The sequence below is a fragment of the Drosophila sulfurigaster genome, chromosome 3 (assembly GCF_023558435.1).
Source record: "Drosophila sulfurigaster albostrigata strain 15112-1811.04 chromosome 3, ASM2355843v2, whole genome shotgun sequence".
Taxonomy (NCBI): Eukaryota; Metazoa; Arthropoda; class Insecta; order Diptera; family Drosophilidae; genus Drosophila; species Drosophila sulfurigaster.
In genome coordinates, this window is record NC_084883.1 from 20,675,355 (window position 1) to 20,701,641 (window position 26,287).

Here is a 26,287-nt window from a genome sequence, read left to right on the forward strand (position 1 = left end):
TCGGCTCGGAATATTCAGTTGTTAATCATACGTCTCAATTTTGCTTTACTTCAATGCCGCCCATGTGGTTGCAGCTGTTGTGATTTGTGATTTTGTGGATATTTTAGCATTTCACAATTACGCTTTACACTTTCGTTCTCGTTGTATTGATATATTTAGCCACTGTGTACAGATGTTGGTACTTTTGCATGTTTTGTTTTTATAGGAAGTTTCGTAAGACCACTGAGCGTTTGCTTCGCTATAAGCGATAGTATATACAAATCTCGAGATGCATAAACAAAGAAGTGCAACGCAAAGCGAACGTCGAACGAACAGTTCTCGCTCAATTTTCCCAAGAAAAGGAAAGATGAAAAGTTTTCACCATACTCTTTAAATGATCATACAGCGTGCCGTATCTCGCTCTGTCGCTCATTCCGATAAAAGCTGTGTGTGTGTGTGTCTGTATGTGTTGATGAAAAAAGCTATAGAAAGCCCACGAAATATAAGATCCCTAAAGCTTAACGGGGGCCTCTTGATTGGGATGGGATGGAATGTTCACCAAAAGTCTTTCAGTTGCGAGCGGACCTCTGCACGAAGTGGAACAAAAATTGACAAAACTAACAAAGAGTACAGTCCGCGGAAAACATTCAATTAATAGCAAAAAGAAATATATATAAATATATGTATATATTTATATATATATAATCTAATTTTCTCATATATATATATTCCCCAATACATACATATAAACGTATATATCATTTTGCCTGTATATATGTATGTATGTATGCGCGCAAAATATATGTATTTAGTGTACGCGAAAGAAATACGATTTTGTCAACTAAAAATAGTGCCTAAATTTTGAAATTATTATAATTTTTTGTTAATAACGACGACACAACGCTGCTAAACGACGAAAATAAAATCAAACCACTTTCAAAAACCAAATCCAAATAGAAGAAATTATAATAATTTACAATACTAAATATCAATCAACACACACACACACGTACGCATGTTCGAGTTAAGAGTTTAAAGAAATAAAGAAGAAGCGAGAGAGAGAGAGAGAGAGATCGCAACGGCCAAAGTAATTAGATTCGAGCGTATTTGAAAGGCAATCGAAAGATGACTTTCACGCGATTAAAAACTCTGACATTGCTCGTGTGTACGTTGCTGGCACTCAGTTTTCCCGGATATGTGAATTGCGCTAACAAAAAAGGATCCTCATCATCGTCATCACAGCCAGCGGCGGCGGCGCCGCTTGAACCCGAGGCCGTCATCGAGGAGGTCAATGCCAAGCAATTGGAGAAACTGTTGGCCGACAAGGATTACGTTGCTGTCTTCTGGTGTAAGTATATAGAATACATCACACACACACCCACACTTACATACCCACCCACCCATACACACACACACACATCGGTTGTTGTTGTAGCTAGTAACGATCGAGATCCGGGCGCACGATACGAGCATAATCCTCCTCCTCTCGAGCAAAACGCACGATGGCCATGCGACTCGAAATAGTAACAGAAGCCATATTATATAAATTTTCTCTAGTGAAAATTCTAAAAATTCGCATACAAGTGAAAATATGTGAAAAATTTCGTTGTACGAAATGTCTTGAGATTTTCATTCGGTTTAGTTTTTTTTTTTCTCTTTTTTTTGCTTCTCGTTTTTATTTTTTTTCCTTCTCAGTTTTTTTTTTGTGTCTTTTTGTTGCTTTTTTTCCCCCCTTCACGCGTTCTCTTGGCGTTCTGTTTATGAGTAGCAATCGCCTTTGGCTGTGAGAAATTGCCGACGTTGTTTGTTCCTATTTTGTGCGCCTTCTTATTTTTTTTTTGCTATTTGTTTTTTTGTTGCAATACGCGAGTGTGTTGCCAGCATAGTTTTTGTTGCTATTCGCTTAGACGCATTTGGCGCAAACTCTTTGAGCTAACTATAAAATTCGACAAAAAAAAAAAATTAGCTAGAAAAACGTCTCCCGATTCCCTCCAGTTCAGAAATTCATCAATATTTTTGTTTGTGTATTTAAGTATTTCATAATTGGAGGAACTAGAAGTTTACTTTCTCCCGTTGTGGGCAGGAATTTCTATTTTATGCACGAGCATTAAAAATTTTAATTGAATAATTTTAGCACATAGAAAAATACGCGCATTTCACATAAACAAAAAGCAGCAGGGTTATAATTTATCAGATTAAAAATAGCTTCCATAAACATGTTAATCACCTTCGGCCATTGGATATTGTTTCGCTCGAATAGCCAAAAATGAAGGTTCTTTTTCTTTTTTCGTCTGTCCATTCATATTTTTTTCTTTTCTCTTCTCTGTACTCTCGCACGTATATTTAAATATATAGTCATAGTCATAGTCTCACATATATGTATCTTTAATTGTACAAATTGACTTCAATGTCGGCAGTTAATACAGAAATTATCTTTTTGGAGGAGAAATTATCAAAATGCATTTGGGAAAACATTTTCAATAGCATTTGCAAACGCCTACCATATTCCATAAATGTTTTTGTTGACACTGAAAAAACCATATATACATATATATATGTATATTTCTCCAACTCAATGACTTATACAAAACACAGAAAGAGCAAAAAAAAAAACTGAATAAAACAAAGCAAAGAAAAATAATGCTATGAACTACGCAAATGGCAGCTCATTGAAATTTGGCATAGAAATTGGCAATAAAAATCAACAGCTGTTTGTTTTTTCAAGTAAACGCTATTAATGCGATTGCAAAGCGTTGTGAAAATATTGTTAACAGATATTACCTGTTGGCTGTAACAGCTGCAATCCAATGCATAATCAAAGACAATTCGTCGTATACGGAATATTACGTATACGCACGATGTACGGGCAGCGCATCTGCTCCATACACTTGACGCCCATAAAATGCCATAAAAGCAACCAAAACAGACTTGCGGACGCTGAGAGTAGCCGATGCTGAAGTGTTTCCTCCAAACAAATGGACTTCAATTATATAGCCTGACGATAAATATAGATAAAATCCGGTAGAAACCGATTGAAATCCAAATAAATGCAGATCAAATTTAGTTTTGTTTAACAAATACAAATGGGTGAAGAAAGTGGGGGCTGCTTGGGGGGAAGTTGAAGCAACAGTCAGTGGTGGTCATATAGTGTGATTAATTTGTAGATACTCTTTGATTGGCTGCCAAATACTCTATAAAAACTTTCTTCAACCTTTGTTTTGATTGATTCATAGTTTCAGTGTTTATGATATGCTAACACTCGCAGCGTATTTTGTTAAGACTACATATTTATAGGGTATTTTGTTGAAATACATTTAAACTTTATCGTATATTCTTTAACTACTTGCCCACTTTTCAAGCTGTGAGTTCTTGTTTTCTTTGTTTTTTTTTCTCCCGTTTCTCTTGCTTTTTTTTAGTCAACTCTAGTCGGTTATTCTCTCTTAGCTGCCTGTTTGCAGGGTATTCAGCAAAAGGGGCACATGAATAATTGCATATTTTTACAACATTTAGATTGTATAATAGATTGGGCGTGCAACCACCCAAAACCGACAAGAGATGACGAAGTACGCCGCCAACACAGCGGCAGCAACACATCTTTTGTGTGCTTTTGTGAATTTCCCTAATCGTGTCTGCATTGGATTTTTATGAATTAATTTAACAAAATGTCGCAGTTGTGCACACACACACATACACTCAATACACAGCCTATCTACACATATGTATACCTTATAAGCCACATAAATACAGAGGAGAGTAGTCGATGCAATTGCTCTGCTGCTGCTGTCATTTCATTCACTAGCCTGGGTCTGGGACCCAAAATGCCATTAGCGGTGCTTGCTCTCTCTCCCTATATGTATATGCCTTAAAGCGGGAGGCAGCTAGAAGAGGAAGAGCGTAGTAGATGGGAAAAAGGGGGGAGGGGGAAGAAGGGAAGGGGACGCTACCGATGATGCATCCTCAACGGCGATGAATAATCGCGACAGCATTTGGCGTCACACGCGACAGTTGCTAGCCGTCAATTGATGTTGGTATCTTTATGCAGTTTTATCTGCGATTTTCTATTACACATTTGTTAATTGTTGAATTGGTTTTGTTCTTGTTTTGTTATTTTACAGATGCGCGAAGCTGCGTGACCTGTGATAAGGTTTTAGCGGAACTCGAAAAAATTGACGATGACACCGATTCATTTGGTGTGGACTTTGTGAAAATTAACGACAAACGACTAGCTAAACAATATGGCATCAAGAACTTCCCCGCGCTCACCTACTTCAGGTAAGACAACTATAATCGAGTGTTTTATTTGGGTATTATTAAATTTTTGCTTAAGAATCTATCTTTTTATTACCCGAATATAATCAAATTGTAAGAAAACATTTAATTTATTTTATTTTCTTTATATTCATTTTCAATCATTTCATTTTAAAATATACCACACGCAAAAATACTAAAATCGTACCAACGGCTATATTTGGTATATCGATATGGTACTATGTATATTAAAAATATACCATACAGTACAAAATATCAAGATTGTCAGCCAAAGTTTCTAAGACCCGTAGTAATTAGGCGATTTTCCCAATATAAAAGAATTTCTTTAATACATTTTTCATTTTTTATCTGATCGCAATCAAATTTTTAGGAATCATAAAAACTATAGTCATTATTGTATGTACCAAAACAGCTTCAAGCACTATCTTTGCTTGTTATTCGATTTTTGTAGATATTTCGAAAAAAATTAAATATCTATCTCTTATAGTCTTTGAGATATAGGTGCTCATATGGACGGATTTTATTGACTAATTAACTTTAATTTTCATTATCCAAACATAATAAAATTGAAAGAATTCATTTGATATATAATTTTTTTTGATGCACAAATGACTTTTTAACACTTTTTGTAATGTCTAAATTTAATTAAGAGTAGTAATTAAAATATTATATTTCTTATTTTCATATTTGGGACATACTAGTAGTAAATATCGAAAAAAAAGCCATATTGAAATAACACAGCATTGTTCCTAACATTTATTGGTACAAGGTTTTCTATTTTCTTGACAACTTGAAGTCTGCAATTGCTTTGGTTTCGCAAAAATAATAAATATTATTCAAAAAATATATTTTTTGTGAAAAAATGTAGATGTTCAGACAGTTGTAGTTAAGTAATAAGTAATAAAAACCATATATAATATATTCTACTTCAACCTGTTTTCAGGGAAAAGGAGCCAATCATCTACGATGGCGATCTTATGGATGAGGAGGGCGTGCTCGATTTTCTGACATCGCTGGAGGCCATGGATCTGCCCGATCGCATCGAGGAGGTAAATGCCAAAATCCTGCACAAGATTATCGAGGATACCGATTTTGTAGCCGTGCTATTCTGTGAGTACCCATTGAGTTCTATTCTTACACGAAATCTTTTATATTTCTCTTTACTTTTATCTATCAAACTTTGATTCAATTACAATTACTATTTATTCATTATTGGTGAAACATTCTGATTATGTTTACTTCAAAGCAGTTGCAGTTTTTAGCGTACAAATCAAAAAACAATTTGAACACACAAAGCAAAAAGCAGTAAAGCTCTCTTGTGACTAAAATTCATACAAAACTTAGGTACAAACTACATATTTACCTAGTATTTGTACATAAATATGTGGATATACTACACATTAAAAAATTAACTTAGTTGTATCTCTATCGTGTAACTAACGGCGCCATTTTAATATATATTTATATACTATATACTTAACTATATACTGTACTATACTATATACTAGACTTTATACTATATATATAATGATGGTTTTTGTGCCTTTTTGACATAAGCGAAATATTGTATTTGTATGCGTTGTATCTATTCAAACGACAAACAGGTCCCGATCATGAAACATGCCCACCCAGGGTAATGGGTAAGTTTGTGCATATGTTAATCAGGTTGTTCTTTTGACTTGCCCTCGTCCTCACCCCATTCTCCAAATGATTTTCCATTCCCCCAAGAAATTGCTAATTAAAACCAAATGTTAAAAACTCTTTTTTAAATCCTCGTTCAATTTTTGATCCAACAACAGTAAACTACATATGCACAAAAGCCTCACAAGAAAAAACCACGCCGTAACGTAATGCCAATGTATCTATATGTAAATATGTATAACATTTTCCCTTCTCCGCCTGTATATATTCCTATATACTGATGTCTGTGTTTGTGCCCATCCTAATATTATATTAATGTATTGAACTAAACTTGGCTGACACAACATAACTCTTTACCATAAGCAAATCAAATTTTATGATTCAAGAGAATGTTAGGAAATTTGATTACGCTTTCATTTACCTTTGTATATGTAGAATTGTATTTTTTCAAATTTAAATTAGACTCAATTCAAGGAAGAAATATAATTACTTTTATATATTGTGCTTAGAATTCTTCTATAATCATTAGAAACTAAAAAACTTTATAGTTCTTTGAAAACATTTCAGATATAGATATACAAGTTTATCTGAAATTTTACTATTAAAGTACACGTATATACAGAGCACTTGCTAAACTATGTTGCAAGTATTATTCTCAAGTATTCCATAAGATTGAGAGATCTTAGTGAAGAAAAACTTTTGGCTAAATCCCTCGACGGAACTACTTCTAATAAATCATGCAGCTCTCATTACGAAAAGACTTTACCAAAAAGCCAAGAAAATCTTTTCGAAATATATGTGCATATATATTATTTTGACAATTTCCGTTGCCTTAAAATAAATACGTATATTAAGAGTCAAAGCATGTGGAATAAAAATTTATATGGCACAGATTTAAAACAATATGATCATTAGTCTGATTAGGCCTTATAAAGAATATATACGTTATATATAATATATACATACTGTATATATAGTTAGTTAATGAACATTTAACTGGCAAACAAAATTGGCATATATCAAACAACATAAAAACACAGAGAAGAAACAAATAAGAATAAATAAATAGATATTACGTATACGTATAAAAATAAGATTACAACAACATAAATGTCTGGGCTCTGCGCCAGAGCGTGTTTGTGGCCCCGGCCGTTGGTCGCAATCAGACCAACCGACCAAGTGCTACTCGTCTACAACAAAAATAAAGCGAACAAAAAAATACAACAAAATAGAAAACTCATCAAAAGCCAAGAAAATCAAATTTCGGAGGAAACCGTCAGTTTGTCCAACTGACAGTCAGTCAGTGAGTCGCTGGCAAATCGATATCTCGAGCATAAATTACATTTATGATATAATTCATTTGTGCCTGAAGATCGGCACTAAAGTATTTCGATATACAATTTGCATGTGGCAATGTTTTGTTGGCCACAGTTTATTATGGAACAAAGGAAATGGATTTTTTTTTTGTTGTTGTTGCTATATAGAAAGCATCAACTTTACTTTGTATGGCCAATAGAATATGTATTAGCTTTATAAAGCGTTGCCACCAACAACAACAAAAGTTGTATTTATTTATTGTTGTTGTTGTTGCTGCTGTGTTTTTCAACACATCTGAGCCACCTACAATTTTGTTGGTTTATAAATAGGCACTCGAAGCAGTTGGTTGGCCAACAAAATGATTTTTCGCTGCTGTTATTTTTGCTCAATTTTCAAACAACTAACTGTATACGCGCGTGCATATATAGACACACACACACACACACACACACACACACACACACACGCACTCACGCAAACACACACACTCATAAACACATGCAAAGCGAATTTGTATTGTATATGAATAGTACATGTATTTTTATCAAGCGCAGACAGCACACAAAGGTCTTCGCATAGATGATCAGCATGTAGGTGAGACAAGAACAACATATTCTCTGCCTTCTTCGTCTTCTGCGTCTTCTTCTTCTTCTTCTTCTTTGCATCCATTGTTCTGCCCGACATTTCTGTCGAAAATTCACAGCGCAACACGCGATATACCCTGTAAAAACAGAAGTTGCAAAATTTAGTAAAGAGTTTCGGTTTAACCATTTACTATATTTTTTTTATTAAAGAATTTTTAAAATGTTTTTTTTTCAATTATAAAAAATACTATTGATTTCAATTTATATTGGAGTACTTAATTTTTATTTAATTTGAACAAATATTTGGAGAATTAATGGAGAAATTTTATAATGTCTTTATGTAAAATAGAATATAGTTATAACAAATCGTGCAATTCTAATGTTTGAAGAATATTAATAATATATATTTGTATTATATTATTCAGTATTAATGTTTAGTATATGAAACCAAAGTCAGTTAATAATTGCAATAGCTATAAAGTATATTTGTACCATATTTTACAGAATTAACGTTTGGCATAGAGAATCAAATGTGAAAATGCATTTTCAAAAAAAAAACTAACCCATTGAAAGTCTTCGCTTCCTTAAATCAGTATTTACCATAACTTTATACTATATGCAAGTATTGTATGTACTACGTTACTAGTATACTACTATAGTATATACTACAGTACTAGTATATACTAAATAATATAATGTATTGAACCAATTTTCGCAATCTAGTAAAAAATGCTTAAACTCAACAAATAAATTTAATGTTAGAGCACATAATTCAGTTTATAATTGCTATACGTATGTATGTTCTTCATAATAATCATAATTAGATATGAAAGAATTTTTAATAAATTTCAATTAATATTTCGTATTTCTTTCATTAAATGAATAGTAAAATTTGCATCATCTGAATCAATTTCGAATACTTATTAGTATTTATTATAGCGACAAATTAATATTCAGTAGTAGTCTTACTTTGCAGGGTATCTTTAAATCCACTCTCACATGTGGCAGCTGTCTTTTTTTGTGCTTTTCGCATAGAACTGCAGACAGACAGCAGTTTTAATTGCTTTTGCATACAGCAATACATCAAGATGCTGGCGCACACGAGCCGGCATGGATGTCATTATGGGCAGCTCTTTAGTTGCAGCCAAATGCAATTTTACATAATATTACAAAAAAATAAATATATATACACACACACACACACATATGTAGAAAGTATGTCTGACTTGCACTATTTTTAGTATTTGCCCAAGTCTGCCGCAAAAATTCATTAATGCATTTTGCATACTAAATGCAAATTTACAGCGAATAAGAACTGTCAAAACTATAAACATAAACATGTTTAGTCACTGTCGCCATACAGTAATCTATCTGTGTGTATGTGTGTGTTTGGGTGTGGGTGTGTAAATATGCGTTTATGTGTGTGTGTGAGTGTGAGTGTGTGGCCTTGCCACCTTGGCGACACCCACTCACCCAGGCAAATATATTGCCTTCAATTTATGAATTTTCAACAAGAAAATCTTTCGCTTTAGCTAAGCCAAATTGTCTTAATGTCATTATTATAGAATTTACAAAGATTTCAAGCAATTAATATAATAAATATTAAACGATAAAAGAATACTAGAAATGCTCTTAGAAAAAGCAAAATAATTGGAATTATCTTTAAGAAAAACATAATAGATTGTATAGAACTTAGGCAAAGAATTTATAAATTGAAAAGTTGACTGCTTCAACTTGTCTCTAAGGGCACTTAACTGATCGAGAATATATATAAGCTATAGCTTGACAGCTGCCTGACGATGGCTAAAACATCTCATTTTATTGATCTAATATGTTTTCTATACAAATGCACTTGTTTAAGAATTTAATTTATGGCCGTACTTAAAAGATATCAAATATTACGTATACGCGGCGCATGCCAAAGCGAAAGCTCGCTAAAGTCGATGGCAGACGCGAAAACTGATGAATCTAGAGGGCAAAATAGAAATGTCAAGAAACGGAGCTTTTATTTGGCAAAAACATACGAAAGCGAATTGTCGATTTCTCTGCATTTTATTTATAAGCAAAAAGTTTTGTTGAGCGCAAAACACTTTGAACATTTCTGTTTGTTCATTGTATTTTATTTCCTTTACAGCGAATTTTTGCAACAGGTTGTATACAAAAGATTATTATTATGATTACCAAACTTTCGCTCTCTCTCTTTCTCTCGCGTGTTATTTTTTTGGTGTAAACAAATGCGTATAAATAAACAACAATTTGATTTGATTGGGTAATGCGATTTGCAACACCATTTGCTGGCTACCAAATGGTCTAATACAATTTCCAATTGCATCGAGCTCACTCTATACTATAATTCCTGTTCGATTCTATTCTTGTCTCTTGCATGCGAACACACAATGTCGTGAATCTCTTTTTCTTTTTTTTTTTTCGTACTTGTATTAACCTTAACCTTACAGCTGCATACGAGAATGATACGATAATACATACACAGCGTATAATGCCTACATAATGTTTGTAAAGATCCCTTTTTTTCTGTTGTTAAACCCTCGCCAAATCCAAATGAATAATAATAAAATAAAAACAAACCTAAATGTTGTCAAGTCAACCTATCGATGGAATTGCTGGTGTAATCTCTATATAGTGTTATCGTAATATATCGTCATCGTCTCATCAGATAAACAGCAATGCCGCAAATGCGCCAAGGCTCTGCAAGAATTGGAGAATATCGATGACGAGGCCGATCAGCTTGGCATCGGTTTTGTCAAGATACACGACGAGGCCTTGGCCGATGAATACAACTTGGGCAATCTGCCGGCATTGGTCTACTATCGCCACCAGACTCCGATCATCTATGAAGGTATATTGAATACCAACGAACTATCCACGAATCCCTCCCACACCCATCCCACAAAACAGAACCAACTTAATTTGTATTGCAAATCGCAGGTGAACTGCAACGGGAGGAGGATGTCTTGGAATGGTTGGTCCAGAATAAATCGACCGGCGATGAGGATGATGTTATCGAGGATGTCACATCCAAGACGCTGTCAACGCTGATCAGCAACATTGATAATTTGGTTGTGTTATTCTGTATGTATATGAACCCCTCGGAAATCGATAAGTAAATCGATTGATTGCAAACGATTTGCATAATCCTACAGATGATCATGGCAATGATGATTCGATGACCGTGTTGGAAGAGCTAGAACAAATCGACGATGACTGCGATAAGCATGGCATTCAGTTTGTGAAAATTGATGATGCCAAGGCGGCAGGCGATTACGGAATCGATTCGGTACGCAGCAAATCGATAGCGATTGCGATAACGATTGCGATAACGATAACCGTCCTCGAACCTTTTGTAGATTCCGGCAATTGTATACTTTGAAAAAGAAATTCCAAACGTTTACGATGGCGATCTCATGGATGAGGAACAGATACTGAAATGGTTGTTGGGACAGTTGGAACGTGATGAAATCGAGGATGTCACCGACGAAATGCTCGATACAATGATTAAAGAAGGACGCGTCATTGCAGTGCTGTTCTGTAAATATAAAACACAATACAAAAATAAATACGATCCCTCCCTTGGTGGGCAAAGAGTTGGCGCATTTTGATCCATAAGCTGTTTTCCAGACGACAACAACGACAAGAAATCGCAAAAGGTGCTCGAAGAACTTGAGAACATTGACGACGAATGCGACGCTTTGGGCATTACTTTCGTGAAAATCGACAATCCCGAGGAGGCCGTTGAATATGGCATCAATAAAGTTCCTAAACTGATATACTTTGAAAAAGGCATTCCAACCATATACGAAGGCAATCTGGAGGATGAGGAGAAGCTATTGAAATGGCTCGAAGAGCAAACGAGTTCCGATCAAATCGAAGACATTACCGATGAAATGTTGGATTTGATCATTGAGAAAATGCCGCACGTTGCTGTGCTCTTCTGTAAGTCAAAAGGATCAATCTCCCAACCTCCCCTCCTCCCCCTCAATCCATTCATCAATTCATCGAAACGAAGGATCTGACGAACTGTGTAGATATATTGTACTATATAGAAGTCGTATACTCTTAGATGTTGTACTACTTTTTGTTGGGGTGTGTCTGAGTGTCTGCTGTGATTGTAACACTGCTCGATGTGCTTTACAAAAATTGACCAAAATTTTTAATCTTATAAGCGCTTCAACTAATCAAACAAAACTAAAAACGGAAACAGGAAACATAAACAAAAGGTTGGGTTAGGTATTCCTTTTTCTCGACATAGAACACACTTCTTTAGGTATGGCATCATTTTCAGAAAAAAGGAAAAACAAACACCGTCTTCCCAAATTGGATTTTGATTTCATATTCGAGTGCATTATAATAATCGTTGGCAATCTTTCGCAGATGATAAAGATCAAAAGAAATCACAGAAAATCCTCGCAGAATTGGAAAACATCGACGATGAGTGCGATCAGAATGATATTGCTTTTGTCAAGATCGATGACGATAAGGAAGCCAAAGAATGGGGTATCGATGAGATACCATCGATTGTACTCTTTGAACGTGGTATTCCACATATCTACGAGGGTGATCTGATGAAAGAGGATGAACTACTCGGCTGGCTGGTGCATCAAAAGCGCTATTCCGAAATTCCCGAAGTCACCGATGAAATGAAGGACAAACTGGTCGAGAACACCGAACACTTGGCTGTCATCTTCTGTAAGAGAAAACACTATTTTAATATCTTAAACACTTCACAAGTAAATTCCACATTTAGACGACAAGGATGACAAGCAGGACATGCGCATCTTGAACGAGTTGGAGAACATTGACGATGAACTCGAGAAGGAGGGCATCGTCATTGTGCGCATCGATAACGCTGCCGAAGCCAAGGAATATGGTCTCGATCATTTGCCCGCTCTGATCTACTTCGAGAATAAGATCCCCGCTCTGTATGAGGGTGATTTGATGAATGAGGACGAGGTCCTGGAATGGCTGCTGGTGCAGAAAAAGACAGCCACCATCGAGGAGGTTACCGATGAGATTCTGGTCAACTTGATCAATGAACACGAGTACGTTGTTGTCTTCTTTACGGGTCCCTGCGAACCGGGCGAGACTTGCGATCACACGCTCAATGCCCTCGAGAGCATCGACGATGAGTTGGATGAGGCTGGCATCATTTTTGTTACCACCGAGGATACTGGCATCGCTAAGAAATATAACGTGAAAACCTATCCACGACTGGTGTTCTTCCGCAATCGTGATCCATTGCACTTTACCGGCGATTTGGATGATGAGGACGAAGTGCTCGCTTGGATCACCGATGACGAAACCCTTGAGATTCCCGGTAAAATCGAGGAGGTCAATGTCAAAATGTTGGACAAGATTTTGGCCGAAAACGATCATGTGGTTGTGTTCTTCTGTAAGTCATAAAATTTACATACTGCAATTTAAATTTCAGTATTAATAGTTTCTTTCTTCGTTTAGACGCCGAGGGTGACAAGAAGGCACAGAAGATCCTCAACGAATTGGAGAACATCGACGATGAATGCGAGGAAAAAGACATCGACTTTGTAAAGACATCCGACGATGATATCGATAAGGAATACGATTTGCCCGGTTTGCCGGCGCTTGCATTTTATAGACATAAGTTTAGAACAATTTACACCGGTAAGTTAAACCGAAAGTATCTGCAAGATACAGTATCTTAATCGCTATATTCGATTGTAGGTGATCTGATGAAGGAGGAGGAAATTCTTGAATGGGTTATCGATTTGCACGAATCAACGGCTGATGTTATCGAATCGGTGGATCGCAAAACACTGCAAGTCTTGATCAACGACGTGGAACATCTCGCTGTTTTCTTCTGTAATTAATTGAGTTTAAATTGAAATGGAATTTATTTAATAACACGATTTTTCATTACTATTTTAGATGATGATGAATGCGAATCGTGTGGTGGCATTCTGGAGGAATTGGAGAACATCGATGATGATACCGATAAGCATGGCATTCAGTTTGTCAAATCGAACGATGTGAAGTTGGCCCACGAAATTGGCATTTTCGCATTCCCCGCTTTGGTCTACTACGAGACAGGCGTTCCGATCATGTATGATGGTAAGTCAAAACAAGCAAAACAAAACTGTTTGATTGATTTTTAATTGAATTTTTCTTTCTAGGTAATCTCAAAAATGAAAATCGTGTGCTGCAGTGGTTAATCAATCAAAAGAGTAAGCGTTCTTGTTTCAAATGTTTTCTCTGCTTTCTAACTCACGCTCATAAGCCAAACATTCAATTCAAAATCAGTTGAGGCCAACTCAATTGCAATCAATTCAAATCAAATCAGAAATGAGATCGCATATCAAATCCAAGAAAAAATGTCAAGGATATATCCAAATATCATTCTACCCGTTTACACAGCCATTTATCAAAAAAAGTGCAAAACGTAATGAATACTTTCGATATACGATATACTAGGCAACGATGACGATGGCAGTGATGAGAAAATTGTTAAATTGAGCTATCCTAAAGAAAGTGATGTGGATAAAAGACAAAGATTAAAGCGTCTGCAAAAAACGATACGAAATGAAAGATTACGAAAACATTCGCGAAATGACGATGACGATGACGACGATGAGGACAACGACGATGACGATGACGATAACAATAACAATGACGATGACGATGACGACGGTGACAATGATGATAATGACGATGGTGATAATGATAATGACTTTGATGACGACGATGAAGACAATGACGATGAGGATGAGGATGATGAGGACAATGATGACGACGATGACGATAACAAGGACGACGACGATGACGATAACAATGACGATGACGATGATGACGATAACAACGACGAAGATGATGACGATAACAACGATGACGATGAGGATGATGATGACAACGATGACGATGACGACGATAACAACGACGACGATGAAGATGATGATGACAATAATGACGAGGACGACGATGACGACGATAATAACAATGATGATGATGATGATGAAGATGACGAGAACGGCGACGATAACGATGATGATGACGACGAAGATGATGAGAATGATGACGATGAAGATAATGAGGATGACGATGAAGAAAATGACGATGAAGACGATGACGATAACAATAGCAAAAACAATAACGATGACGAGGACGACGAAGACGACGATGAAAATAATGATGATGAAGACGAGGACGATGAAGAAAATGATGATGATGACGATGATGAAAATAATGACGATGAAGATGATGAAAATAATGATGATGAGGACGATGACGATGAAGATAATGACGACGAAGACGACGACGATGATGACGAAAATGGCAATAAAAATATTGATGACGACGATGAAGAAGATGAGGACGATGACAATAACAATGACGACGACGATGACGATAACGATGACGACAATGACGATGACGATGACAACAATAATGACGACGATGATGAAGATGATAACGATGACGATAACGATAACGACGATGACGATGACAATGACGACGAAGAAGAAGATATCAGCAAGCAAATATATAAGCACAGAGCTAAAGGCAGAACGATACATCGGCTTTCTGATCTATGCGCGGGTCATGTCATAGATGAAATAGGTAATACGTGAATGTGAGTTGCCATTGCCGCACTAACTGAACTTCTTTTTACTGTTGTGAACTCCTGACCCCCCGACCTCTCTCCAAGAAATATCGTTGAAACGCACACGAAACTTTACCATTCCGATTAACGCACACACTACAATATTATTTCATTGTCTATCTACAGACTTGGGTAAAAGGAATACAAATAAATATGCATTTCGCAAAGGTAACAAAAAAATAAAAACCAAAAACACAAATGAAAGAAATATGAAATGTCAATGTGCAGCTTTTGTGCTAAGTCAAATCATCAAATTGAAATTGGAGATGTACACATCGAAAATCAAACACTCAACCAATCAAACTTTCTCTCACACACACTCACGCACTAAAAATACATACATATATATATATGAACCACGTCAATGTTTGCCCTGGTGTATGTTATACAAGACCTATCCAATGCTTCGATCTATACCTACAATGTTGTTTGATGTTCCCCATCCCATAACTTCTCTCTACTTTCTACTCAAAATAATAAACAAAAAAAAAGTGAACAAATTTGGTAAAATAATGCAAAAATCATAGCTGACACAATGTTTGAAAAAATATAAAAAAAAAAAAAAACAAAAATTATTGACTATAATTTTTAATAATCTTATGAAAAGTTTTTTTTTTAATATAATTCTAAAAAAAAAGACGACAACCAAAACAACCACAACATAAATAATATGAACGAGAAATTTGTTAATAACTTGATTGTTTTGATTATTGATATAATTATTATCATTTAATACTTTAAGTAATCGTTTTTATTTGTTAATTATAATTAATATCGAACCTGCACTCCTGAAAATAATTACAATTAATTATTTTTAACGGATATGAGAAACGAAAAAAAAAATGAAAAATGAAACTAGAAAATTGTGCAACGATCAAAAACATTTGAAAACAAACGGAATTAGATTCAATCAACCTGTACAGTCAGCATCAAAAGCATTTTGTCAGTTATTAGTTAAATAGTATGATTAATGTTAAACAAAAAAAAAAGACAAACAAATGATTTTAAAATTAAATTAAATTGTTGTTCATTCATAAAGCACGCTTCTATATACTCTAGTACTTGAACAAGAAATCAATCTATCAAATATTACAAAAAAAAGAAAAAAAAAGAAATGCAATATATAAATGAAAACAGAAAATTCTACTAACTGCTCTTTGTGGTAATTTCTGAAAGGTGTTGACAAATAAAAGCAACTTTACGACTTTTATTTTGTATTTCTCGCCTACTCTTTTTTATGCACTTTTGTTTACTTTTGATTCTTGTTAGTGATTTCTTAAAAAAAATATAAAAATAAAATGTATGAAAAAAAAACAAAACAAAACCAATCCAAAATTAAGAACTAAACAATCTGACAAAATGTTTTTGTTTGTTTGCTCACAACAGATGACGAATGTTTCTATGTTGGATTGGGTCACGACGGCCATTCAGCTAAGCGCGGCAACAATTTTGTGCCCAACGATTACAAACCATTCCAATGCTGTCCAACCAAATTGGAGAAGTCAACGAAAGTTCCTAAAATGACGGCCCAGCGCATCGGACACGACGGCGACGCCAGCAATCGTCAAGGCGGTGGCAACTTCAAATTTGCCGCCTCATCGAGCACCTCTGCAAGCAAACCTGCCTCGAAGCCCGTCGCCTCCAAGAAGCAGGCGTCTAAGCGCAACAATGACGATGATGATGACGACGACGATGATGAGGATGATGATGATGATGATGAGGATGTGCCATTGGTGAAGGTGTCGTATGCCAACAAGCGTTCGGGTCAATCGACAAAGAAGCCCATCCCGAAGCTGCAGCAGCAACAGGATGATGACGAATCCGTCGAGGTGGAAAAGCCTAAGACTAAATCATCCAAGAAGTCGGGAAATAAGCTGAATGTTAAAACCGGTACGTCGCGTTAGTCGAAAAATAAATAGATAGACAACATTTATCACAATTGAATCTTGTCAAAATTGTAAGACACAAACAATGAATTTGTCACAAAAAAAAATAATACACTTTCCGTAGTTCATTTTCAAATACGTATTTTGTTGTTGTGCACATACATTTACACACATATTAGAAGCACACACACAACCACAGACATATCTGGATGTAATTTGATTTGTTTATTTCTCTCTCTTTTTTTTCTTTGTGTCTTGCAGGCATTAATTTTTTCCAAAATCGACTAAAAAATTTGTATGACCTCATTTTTCAGGATATCTCTCTGTGGGAGTAAGGCAACAATTTTAAATCTCACAAAACAAAAACAAAATCAATACCAAAATCAATTCAATTCAATAGATAGCAAAGAAACAAAATCACTAAAAATGAATGAGATTGAATGAGATTGTATGAAACTTAATGATATGCAATAATTAAAGTATCACGTATACGCACTGTTGTCATGTTGCCGAAACCCAAATCAAACAATGTGAATATTAACAACAACAACAACAACAACAACATGTCTAAGATCTAAGCACAATTCTGTTGTAAAAGCCTCGAAAAACAGGTTTCTATGTAATTTATAAGATCATAATGTCTGATTTCTGATTGTCATTAAATTTAAGAGCAAAAGACAACAAAAATAACAACAAAACAACAACAAGAATGAGAGAAAGAAGCACATATTGTTATTAAGCTAACTCATTTGGCTGTGTAATTAATGCAAATTCGAAACATTTAAATGAGTTTTGCCAGGCGAAATGCGTCACTTTAATATTAAATATTACTCATACGACACGCACAACATCATCTGGAATGTAAATGTTAATAACACAAACAATCAACGAAACCGTACTCTTTGTTCCACAAGTAATGCAGCGGTTAATGCATCGAATTCGAAATGCCAGCTAATTTATTTCAAAATTACGCTCGGCATCGCAACTCAAAACTATAAATAACTAATTCACACAATATTTTGTTTGAAAACTAAACGTTAACTCGTAACTTTTGGTACTTTTGCACTTTTTGACTATTTTCTGTTGAGGCTGCCTCTTCTTTCACAATGTAAACTATCGTAACTAAAGCAAACTATAACTTAACTAAAAAAATTTGTTGCATTTTGTCAATGGATATCAAACGCGCAAAACAAACTTTGTTCAAATTTAAAGCAATTACTGCAACAACAAACTTACTATTAACACACAAAAACCACAAAAAACAACAAAAAACTAAAAAAAAAAATGGAAAAATAAATAAGAATTTATAGAATACTCTAAGCAATTGTCACATGGTAATGGGTATAACCCATTTAAAGTGTGCAGAGGAGTATATAAAATAATATTTTCAGAACTTCAGGTCTCTATATTTAGCTAATAATGAATGAAGGAAATTTTTGTAATTAACAAACAAACGAGAAACGAGAATCAAGTCAATAACTTTTTGATACTACTTACTACTTTTTGTTACAATATACAATTTACATATGTATAAGTCTAAAACAATACAAAAACCATGAAGCGATAAATATTTTTTAAACAATTTTACAAAAGTGAAGCGCAAACTGCAAAAAAAAACTTCTTACTACTATTTACATACATAGCCTAACTTTACATACAAACAAATACATTTGATTCTTTGTTGTTGTGGCAATTTAAATACAAAGAAATTAAGCAAAGCAAAATATGAATAAAATAAAAGATGAATACATCCAACAAAACAAAACTCGCAAATACTCATACAACTACAGTTCGTATACTTAATATTATGAATGGCTGGCAAACTCTCTCAATGGCCTCGCACATGTAAATGCTTTGCCATGTTTTCTTTTTGATTTCATTTCACGTTTTTTTTTCCTTTGTATATTTTTCTGCCGCTTCCGGCTAACTGTTGATTTGTTATCGATATTTGCAAAATATCGAATGCTATTTTCTAATTTTGTAAGTCTTTCTGATAAACTGAGAGTCACAATCTTTTTTCTAAGAATTTTTATTAAATCTTATTGTTGTTGAACAGCAGCTGTAAAGATCAAACTGAAAACAAAAACAAGAAGAAACTCAAGCAATGTATTTTGTTAAAGTTTTTAACTTTATATATTTTAATATTTTACTTAAATGAACAATTAAGCAATACACAAAATTTTTGTAAAAGAATTGAACAAATCAATTGTAAATTTCACAATAACTCAATAAACAAATTAGGTTCTTTTTTAATAAACTTAAGCGTTCGCACAAATACAAAACGAAATTCTCAAAAAAAAATAAACACAAAAAACAATTATGTTTTGGTTCTTTCATGTGGCAATTATTCACGAATTGAATAATTTATGTAAACCTTTTCCTCAACCCCCTCAAAGAAAGAGAAATGATTTTGCATTATTTTACACATTTTTGCGATACATTTGGGCAAACTTTTTTTTTCTTTAGATTTGTGTTCACATTTTGGAACATTTTCCAGAATGCTTCTCATTTCCCCCAATGGAACAAACAAAACATTTAAAGAACAAGTTATAGAAAACATTTCAGCGTATAATGAACTCATGATTGATTGACCAACTGCAGACAACAGGTATGTTCGACTATGGAAATCGATACGCGAAGAAATAAAAGAACATATTGAACTAACAATGTTTGGCAGATACTTAAGTTTTTCTATTTGCTATATATTTAGGTAATATTGAGAGTAATACGGACGTGTTCAACTGGATACTGGAGCAGAAGGCCGATCAGAGCATTGAGCTGATCAATCGGGATCAGTTAATTGAATATATAGGCACCAAAGACTTTTTAGCGGTTGTTTTTTGTAAGTATGCAAAAGTCTGACTTTAAGGTATATATACATATATATTTATGATAAGAGTAAAGCGCGCGCCCACTAAAAACTGTAACTGCCCAAACAAAAAACAACAACAGCAAACGAGAAAAGAAAAATTACATCAAAATTGTAATCAATTCAGTTTTTCAGCTTAGTTTTCTGTTGATATGCTAAATAACATTCGAATCAAATTGTTTTGCAGACAAAGAGGATGATCCGGATTCACCACGTGTGCTGCGACACATTGAACTCATCGACGATGAGGCTGCCGAATATGGCATTTATATAGTCAAGATGCATGACAAACTGATGGCCAAGAAATATGGCTATAGAAATCCACCAGGTCTAACATATTTCCGCAAGGGCAAGTACATTAACTACGATGGCGACATCGATGATGAGGAGGAGGTGCTCGATTGGTTGACGAGTCCGGCCAACATGGAAATGACCGATCACATTGAGCAGGTTAATCGCAAGATGTTTGAGAAGATTCGCAAGAATTCCGACTATGTGGCTGTAATTTTTTGTAAGTTGAAAAAAATGAATTGAAGTGAGATAAATGAAATTGAAATTAATTTTTATTGAACTTTAGACAGCGATGAGTGCAAGCAATGTCCACGAGTTTTGGCTGAAGTGGAGCACATCGACGATGATGCGGATAAGGCGGGTATTGATTTTGTTAAGATCGATGATAAGCAAATGGCCAAGGAGTACGGCGTCTTTGCACTGCCAGCCATTGTCTTCTTCAAGCCGACATCCAAGGAGCCAGTCATATACGCCGGTAAATTAGCCATAATAAAGCTCAAGAATTGCAATTGATTAATCCATACACTTTGTTTCGCAGGGGATCTTTACGAAGAAGAACAAATCCTTACTTGGTTACTTACGCAAAAGGATCCAAGTGGAGATGTTATCGAAGATCTCGAAGGCGAAAGGCTTGTTCAATTGATCGAAGAGTCTGGCTCCATTGCAGTGTATTTCTGTAAGTTCAATGAAACCCAACAAAAACGATATAAAAAACGTGCGGTATATTTAACAAATATTTATCAAACACAATTTCAATTTGTTAAGACTATCAAACGTTTACCGACTGCAATCGGTTTGGTGACATAAATTCATATTGAGCACAACGACCAAAAAAATGTAAAGGAAATTGCCAAAATTTCGGTACGCCGAAGTTGCAATACTCTTGCAGTCATCTTTAGTTCATTAAGGCAGACTGGGAGACAAGACTGACATGATTGTTCATCCGACTGCGGGGGAAGAAAAGGGAAAGCCTTCTACTATAATGTGCTCTGCAAGCGTATTCAATTTTTATAGCATACTTTTCAGCGCATTCAACTGTTGTGTCTCTTTTCATTTCCAACCAAATGTCTCATCATTTCTAATCTATTCTCTATGAAATTGAACAACTGTGCTTAATTTAATTTATGCTCACTCTTTTGCGCAAACAGTTTGCAGTATTTCATTTCTTTTAGGTATTTTCTTAACTTAATTTCTAAGCAATTATAACAGCGCTCAAATTGTATCTAACCACCAAGACTTTTTACAACCAATTTTTATATATTTCTATTTAAAAAAAAATACCAAAATATTTCAAACAACAAAAAAAAAAACACTCAAAAATTGTAAAACCAAAAAACAACAACAACAACAACAACGAAAACAAAATAGGGAACAAAACGAAGTGTGATATTTGCAATTCGAAAGCGGCGCGAAAGGCGCGTCTGAAAAAGGAACGCGAACAGCATCAACAGGATGGCGGCACCGCCAGTGCTGCTGCCGCTTTTGGCAGCGATCCAGAGGGCGGAGCAGGTGGTGCTGGCGAGGCTGGCGGTGCTGCTGGTGGAGATGGTGGTGGTGGTTCAGCAACGGATGCCGCTGCTGCTGCGGCCAAACATGATGATGGTAGCGCAATTACGTGACAATCTAAATAACCATTTTGTATAGCCACCAAAACTGGAATGAGTCCCACCCAAGCACTCACACACACATGCACATATGTATTGTACACACCTACACACGCACACACACACATATGCACAAATTCACGTCCAATTTGTATGAGAATGTCTTACCCAGTATACTTTGCTGTAGCGCACCTGAGAGTTCCCCACTTGTCTATCACACACTCTCTTTCTCACTCTCTCTGTATTTATCTTTCCGTATATACTATATATATGTATATATCTGTATCTTTAGCTGTCCACCTTCTATGTTATTCTACTACAAATACTTTTACATTTGCACAAAAAAAATACACAAGTTTCCACTCTGTTCCCACTTTGTGCTTAGTTTATTTTATATGTAGTGCTTGCTCGTAGTCTGTTCTATTTGCCCCACCACCTCCCCATTGTCTAGTGTGCAGTCTTTGTTATAATATTTGCATATTGCCGTTGCCCCAAATCACCAATCTCCTCTAGATGCCGATGGCTGTGAGCAGTGCACCAAAGTGTTGGAAGAGCTTGAGAATATCGATGATGATTGCGATAAGCATGGCATTACTTTTGTGAAAACTCGCGATTTCTCTGTTGCCGATGGCTATGGCGTGCACGAGTATCCAGCCCTGGTCTACTTCGAGGGCGGCATACCAAACGTGTTTGAAGGTAAGCGATTATCGATAGCATTTTTATCGATTGTCAAATTGGAGCTGCAGCTGATGCCCCGCAATATTGTGAATGCAAATCAATTTTAAATGTAAATTAACGAACAGGTGAGCTTAGCGAGGAGGAGGAAGTATTGCAATGGCTGATTACACAGAAAACTGAGGATCGCATTGAATTGATCACCCGTCAAATGCTGGAGACAATGGTCGAAGAAACACAATATCTGGCTGTATACTTCTGTAAGTTTTTGCAATTTGATTGACAAGAAAAACATTGGCATTTTTCTCATAATATTATCATAAAATATATCAATTATATCCCCCTGGCACTCTACCACCAAATGCACCACTGCACCACCGCACAACACAAAATCTCTCTGCACCAACACCACAAAAAAAATCTATCCAATATCCTTCCAAAAAAAAATACCAATAAAAAAAAACCGTAACGTCTCAGTACCGATTGAGCGAAAGGGCAAGCAACCCGCTTACTGTCGAAGTTTCTGTTCCCCCTCTAGTCTTAAAGACAGCAACCTGACCACCACCAAACACTCATCCAGCCAATTCGTACAAAGCTACATTTCTCGTAAAAGAAAACGTATCCAAAAACAAGGTATTCCCGTGTGTACAAAATCGCAACTCAATCTCAAACAATTAAAATAAATTTACCAATAAATTAAGATCGAAAGCCAAAATCGAAATAATTGTGCATGTTTTACGAGCCGCTCTCTAACCAGTTTGTAATATTGTCTATTATGCCTATAAGAATACTGTTGTCCTCTTCTATATAAACAACAACAACAATTCTAAATACTAAACAAATGGCTTTTAATTGTATTATCGACCAAACTAAATTCCCCATACACAGATAAATATTTTTACCGAGATTTTCCTATGAAAAAGTTGCGAATTTGTTGTGACAATTGTAAAATAAAAATGTAAAAATTTAGTTTGGGCGCGAATACCTCGTGTTTTGGCGTTTTCTACTATATCATTATATCTGCGATTGCCAATTATAACTCTTCTAACTGAATTACTAGACAGCCTGCGCTTCACATTCTATAGTCATTAGAATATAATTCGTATTAAATTGTATTTAATATGTGTGTCTAATTCCTTTCTTATGAACAGACAAGATCAATTGCAATATCTGTGATCAGATATTGGAGGGTTTGGAACTGATTGATGATGAGTGTGATGTTTTTGGCATACATATGGTTAAAATTCAAGATCCGCAGCTGGCCAAACGCTATTCCATCAAGACCTTCCCAGCTTTAGTGTACTTCCGGTAAGAGTTTAGTAATTTGTTATAAACGTTTGCTTCAATAATATTACTTTTTGTAGCAATGGCAATCCTTTGCTATTTGAGGGAGATCTGCAAAACGAACAATCGGTGCTGGAATGGCTGATTGATGATGATAATCGCGAGTTGGCTGATGAGATCGAAGAGGTGAATGAGCGCATGTTAGATCGCCTGATGGCCGAGTCCACATTGCTGGTGGTGTTCTTCTGTAAGTCTATATATATGATAAGCTAAAAGAGTTTATTAAGAGTTGCTATTATAGATGATGATGATTGCGCCGAGTGCGAGGAAATATTGGAGGAACTGGAGGAGATTGATGGCGAGGCTGATATGTTTGGCATTGATTTCGTAAAGATTGCCAGCGTTGAGGCAGCCAAGAAATATGAAATTGTTAACATACCATCTTTGGTCTATTTCCGGTTGGTAGCAAGCTTAATATAATATTTGAATATGTATATAATAATAGATTTTCTATTTTATAGCAAGCAAGTGCCCGTGCTTTATGATGGTGACATGCATCAGCATGACAAAGTCATCACCTGGCTGACATCGCAAGATGTATTCGAAATTAAAAACGAAATCGAGGAAGTCAATCGCAAAATGCTTGACAAACTGCTCGAAGAAAACGAATTTTTGTCTGTGTTCTTTTGTAAGTTAAGGAATTTCACATACTATAACTCTTCAGTATTAACTATAAATATTTCCTTTAGATGAGCACAATCAGGTGGATAGTGCTGCGGCATTGGAGAAACTGGAAAACATTGACAGCGAAACGGATAATTTGGACATTACCTTTGTGAAAATGGCCGATTCACGTTATGCCAAAAAATGGGGCGTTACCAAACTGCCAGCCATGGTCTATTTCCGTCGTCGCTTCCCCAGCATATATAGGGGTAAGTTTTAGTATATTTTTGGTAACAAGTAATTGATTAATTGGTATTACATGTTTAGGTGACTTACTGTCGGAGGATGAGGTGCTCGAGTGGCTGCGCAAGAATCGCTTCCGTCAGCCGGAATTGAATATATTCATGTATGCTCTGATAGCCTTGGCGTTTGCCTTCGTTGTCTACACGGCCTTCTTGCTGCAGTGCTTCAAGCCAGCGCCTCCACCGCCCGTTCAGCATCCAAAACAGTCGTGATCGAACTGATCTAATTGCTGGGCTACACATTGCTGCTGTTGCTGTGAAACTAGAAAATTGTTAAAGAACATACGAATCAACTACTTACTACAACTACTACAAAGGCCTGCCTGCGTGTAGAATGAGAGTGAATGAAAGAGACAATGAATGAGCGAAAGAGAGAGAGAGAGAGAGAGAGAGAAAATTAATAAGGAAATGAGAATTGAATAAACGAAACGAAAAACGCACAACACAATCAGACAAAACATCACATCATCAATATCGAAATATCATCATGGAAATCGTCTAAATTAGACGACGATAAGAAATGACTTTATAGCGAGAGAATGCCGAATATGCCCCAAGTATTCTGCAAGAATCCCAGAGAAGGAGAGAGACAGTGAGAGAGCGAGAAGAGTCCCTGGTGACAAAAACATTGCAAATATTACATACTTCTATGATTATAATAATTGACAATCCGTTTGGTTTCACTCTTGAACAAATAATAAATGACAGTCAACTTTCTGGCTGCTTCCAATTTATCAATATAATAATATACTATACCATTTGACTTCACAATAATGTACTTAAAAAACAAACAACAATAATTAATAACTCAACACTCAAGTCATAGTAATTACTTTTAAAATTTATATTTAAATACAATTACAATAATATTAAATGCTTAAATACACAGAACATAAAAACAAAATAATAATTTTTACAGTAAACTATTACGGATTAAAACAAAATAAATAAATAATTACAATTCTTGAATAATAACAATACAATTGTATTTTGATTTCATCAGATTATCAGTTCAAAATTGCAGACAGTTAACACTCAAAGCTTTTTGAGGCTTGACTCACGGTTGACAACAGAACTTCAAAAAGCTTTTGCAGTCAAACGAAATTTCAGTGCGACAGCCCCTTGACATCGTCGCATTATTGTGTGATATTTTTAACTAGATGCACTCAAAGATAATGTGCTGATATTGACAATGTTGTGGTAATCTATATTTGATATAAATTATAGCGAAGATACCGGGGGTCTCTATGAACATGCGATTGCCAACTATGAAGTTAT

At 35.4% G+C, this 26,287-nt stretch overlaps 1 protein-coding gene across 20 annotated transcripts; it reads left to right on the plus strand.

Annotated features, from left to right (window-relative positions):
* Positions 1-543: 543 nt before the first annotated feature.
* On the plus strand, positions 544-25,389 carry LOC133843289 (putative leucine-rich repeat-containing protein DDB_G0290503). 20 transcript variants are annotated; one of them, XM_062276759.1, is made up of 29 exons: positions 544-606; positions 937-1,327; positions 4,095-4,251; positions 5,192-5,358; positions 5,853-5,888; positions 10,465-10,647; positions 10,737-10,880; positions 10,952-11,085; positions 11,156-11,336; positions 11,427-11,741; positions 12,180-12,494; positions 12,553-13,197; positions 13,263-13,445; positions 13,506-13,643; positions 13,710-13,892; positions 20,032-20,163; positions 20,378-20,701; positions 20,768-20,956; positions 21,020-21,157; positions 21,850-22,083; positions 22,599-22,781; positions 22,889-23,020; positions 23,238-23,393; positions 23,912-24,068; positions 24,125-24,291; positions 24,346-24,502; positions 24,566-24,732; positions 24,794-24,976; positions 25,035-25,389. In XM_062276759.1, exons 2-29 carry the CDS (start codon positions 1,105-1,107, stop codon positions 25,220-25,222), a joined length of 5,511 nt encoding a protein of 1,836 aa, XP_062132743.1. In that variant the 5' UTR covers positions 544-606; positions 937-1,104; the 3' UTR covers positions 25,223-25,389. The 20 variants fall into 20 exon arrangements, with proteins under 20 accessions (XP_062132743.1, XP_062132759.1, XP_062132742.1 ...); XM_062276758.1 differs by having other exon boundaries at positions 562-1,327; XM_062276760.1 differs by lacking the exon at positions 5,853-5,888 and having other exon boundaries at positions 562-1,327.
* The last annotated feature ends 898 nt before the right edge of the window (positions 25,390-26,287 follow it).